This window comes from Impatiens glandulifera, chromosome 2 (assembly GCF_907164915.1).
Source record: "Impatiens glandulifera chromosome 2, dImpGla2.1, whole genome shotgun sequence".
NCBI classification, from domain to species: domain Eukaryota; kingdom Viridiplantae; phylum Streptophyta; class Magnoliopsida; order Ericales; family Balsaminaceae; genus Impatiens; species Impatiens glandulifera.
Genome location: NC_061863.1, coordinates 56281374 through 56285256, shown reverse-complemented (window position 1 = coordinate 56285256; position 3883 = coordinate 56281374). Strand labels below are relative to the sequence as shown.

The following is a 3883-nucleotide window of genomic DNA, read 5'->3' as shown; positions in this document are numbered from 1 at the left end:
TAATTGATTGATTATATGGTGACGAAATGAGTTGATGACTGGCTGGCTAGCATATTCCATTATCATAATTCTCAGATTCTTCGGTTTGTAATCTCTTCATTTGTATCGATTTTTCTTGAGACTTAACCTTGGATGTTCTTGATTGGTCTAATGTTTCATTTTCTTTTGTGCTAATAATTTCATGTTTATTTTTTGAGTTTGTCATTTAGTTGTTTCTCTTTATGTATAAGTTCATTTATAAATTATTATCACATGTCATAAATATAAATGTGTTTGATTGTTTTAAGAATCAATGTGTATTGTGTGTGTAGTTTGTATCACAATATAGTCAGGATTGAGAGTTTGCTGGTTTGAAACAAAAATTATAATGGACTTACAAAAATAATTAAGAAATTTTGGATAAAATAAGTGTAAATTTTATAATTTTTTAAATAATTATATAAATAAATAGTTAATTATATTGAATTTAAAAAAAAAATGTAATGTCACATTTTATTATAAAATATATTTTTTTTTTTCGGGGGTGAACTTCAGCCCACCCGAGCCTCTACATTGTTTTGTCACTGTTTTGTCACTGTCGTCACAAAATAGTTTTTTTAACCAGTATAACGTTTCATATGCCTTAGTTAAATTTTAAATATCTTTATACATTATTTTGTTTTAAATTACTCCTTACACATTTATTTTTGTTTGAATTTATAAAATATGTGTTTAAAATATGTATAAATTCTTATTATGGGTGATATATTCATTTTCTTTCTAAATCTGGTTGTGGATAAAATTTTCACATTCGTTTTGATTGAAATGACTTTTTTAACTTCATTATTAAACGATAACGCATTACTATGTTACATTTTCATACAACGACGAGGTGTTACTCATTCGTTTTTTCCGTATTTAAATATATTGTGTTTGTGTTGTGTCCCAAAATAATTTCTAAATGATAAAGGATATTATTGTTGAATAATAGAAAGATGTCTAATACTTATTTAGTTATATATATAAATAATATGATAGAGATTGCGAGATATAAAATATGATATCGTAATACAAAATTTATAATATGGTTGAATCGACCCGTTAAATAGGACTTACACCAAAATTGCGGTTATCCATTTAGTGAAAATTAATATATTTTTATTTGAAAACGAAATTAATTTATTAGTAAAAAATAAGTTATAATCCAAATACGAGAAACACAGTCTAGTTGAAATCTTAACTAATCAATTATTTAAAATTAGTTATAACTTATAAGAGAGTCAAATTTTTACTATAGAATAAAAATTATTTATACTTGAAGTTATGTTATTTATTTTGTACTGATTGAAAGATTCAAACTATTTCAAATAAAAATAAATATAGAATGAATAATTTTAAATAAAAATAAACAATTTCAAATCAAATAATAATTAATAAGGAAATATTTAAAACTTAAATAAATATATAGGGCCTTTATATATATTATGCCCTAACAGTTTAAATTATACATCATCTAAATCTCAATAGAAATTTTGTGCATATATTAAATTATGTTAGTGAAAAATATCTCTTGTTTTGCATGAAAATAATAACATGATAATGATATAATATTTGTGAAAGATACAAAATAGGATTATAAACAAAAGCACAACTTGAATATGAGAAAGAATAAAACAAATTAATTATTGACACTTCTTTACTTATACAATTGCTACAAATAAAATATTGAGCCCTAGTTTAAAGAGCTGCAGATCCTCCTTATGACTCCATTTTGGCCGGTGAGGGGTTGAATGTCACCCATTTTAACCATAGCCAAACTAAAATCCGCACTGAACTTAGCCGGGCTGGTGCTGTATTCCCTTACGATACTATCGGTAGATCCTCCGTTGAATAACACTTGATCTGATTCAAGAAGACCTTTTTTCTGAATAAGATTCTTAAAATAGTTATTGTCGAAAGAATTTGGCGTGACCAAATCGAGAGGTGCCAATTTGGCATCTCCATCAGCAGAGGAAGTCTGCGAACATTGGCGGCTACGAGTACTGGCAAATCCCGCATCAATAATGTTTGTGTTGTTGCTATAGATCCTATCCCTGAATGTGAAACATTGCGCTTGACCTATTGTATGAGCTCCCGACAAGGCAACCATGTCCCTTTCGGTTAGACCCTTCCTATCAAAGTTTTGAATAAGTTGATCAAGGCTACTTTTGAAGCTAGGAAGATCTGCGTTAGCCGAATCGATATCTGCGGTTGTGGAATCTCTTCTTCCCAATTTAACCGTCCATGAAGGACCACCAACCTAAAAAAATCATGAATTAATTTGATAAGCTTAAGTTATAATTAACTAAGAAAAGCATGCATGCAAGGTAAGATAGTTACAGCAAAAGAAGCATCGCGTGCAGCCAAGGAAAGGATATCAGCGCATGAAACGACTCCGGGGCATATGTTTTCGAGCTGAGCCTTGGCGTTATCAATGACTTCATAACCCCTGGCGGATCCCTTGTTGGGCAAGGCATTCCTCTCGCTGGTGGGGGTTGCTTGCTCGTCAAGCAATATGGAGGCGTCGCAGCCTTGGACGAAGCAGTCGTGGAAGTGGAGACGAATGAGTGAGGCAGCCATGCGACGCTCGCGGGAGACTGCTTGTCTGATAGACGTCCTGACCGTGGTCAATGCGTCTGGACAAGTGGTGGCATAGAAAGTAGGAGATAACTGAGCCGAGATCATATTGAGAAATGGATTTAAGATTAATATAAAGAAAAAGAGGAGTTGTAGTGAAGAAGACATTATTATGATGATGATGATGAATTAAGCTTATGAAAAACAGAAAATTGAGATGATTTGAGTTTGGAAGGGATCACATTTGGCTTGTTATTTATAGATACGGATTAAAGAAAGTGGATCGAGGTTGACTGGCTCAATATTCATTAGTAAAAAATAAAATAAAATAAAACTATTGGCTGCTGCCATAAGAATTAAGGGTCATAACGCGTAGGAATCTTTTCTTTATTGGCTGCTGTTACCCACTTGCTTTGGGTCATATGGATTTTTTTTTTTTTATTAGAAAAATATAATTAATCAACACAAAGAAGATTGATGATATATATAACACTCTTATACCGTACCTTCGCTTAGTACCTACCTCATTTGGAAAAAAAGAAAAAATATATTTTAAAAAAATACAAGAGAGAAAAATATTTTTTCTTTCTTTCCAAATGAGGTAGGTGTTATACAAAAGTGTTGTATAAGGGTGTTGTATATATCATTACTCATAACACAAAAACTAAAATTTACATACTTTATATATATACCTTATTTATATATAAAAAAAATTGTTATTCAAAACAATAACAAAAACAAGAAGAGATATTAACATGGTCAATGATTTTAACTTCTTTTAAAAGACGTTAAAAGTGAGAATCGAATTTATAACTTTATATGTTTGAGAAATATTTTTGTATTTAAGTTATAAAAGTTAAAAATTACTTATACGTAGTTATATGTAGGACTGTAAGTTAGATCTTATATTTGAAAAAAAAAAGTATTATAGTTTATAAAATAAATCTTTTGCTAACTTAGTACTCTAATATTATTTTGATAGGTAAAAATCAGTATTTGCAAAAGTAAATAATAATAAAAAAGGATCAATAAAATAATTTTATGTTTCTATTTCTTTTTTAGTTTAAGAAGATAGTTTTAATTACTTACATTTTAACTTAATTAGGGAATTATTTTATGTTTCTGAATATTAATATTAATATAATATATATATATATAATTAAGTCCAGTTTAATATTTCTTTAATAAAAATTGTTTATATTTCAATGCAAATAACTATTTTTAACATTTTATTTTTGTCTTTGATTGAGTTTATATTTAAATGTGTATATGTATCTTGATCAGTATT

At 28.6% G+C, this 3883-nt stretch overlaps 1 protein-coding gene across 1 annotated transcript; it reads right to left on the bottom strand.

The window, feature by feature from the left end:
• Positions 1-1619: 1619 nt before the first annotated feature.
• LOC124927513 (lignin-forming anionic peroxidase-like) lies at positions 1620-2790 on the bottom strand. Its single transcript, XM_047467942.1, has 2 exons — positions 2359-2790; positions 1620-2278 (listed from the first exon to the last, which is right to left on the bottom strand). The coding sequence occupies exons 1-2, from the start codon at positions 2761-2763 to the stop codon at positions 1712-1714; spliced, it is 972 nt and encodes a 323-aa protein (XP_047323898.1). The 5' UTR covers positions 2764-2790; the 3' UTR covers positions 1620-1711.
• Between the last annotated feature and the right edge of the window lie 1093 nt (positions 2791-3883).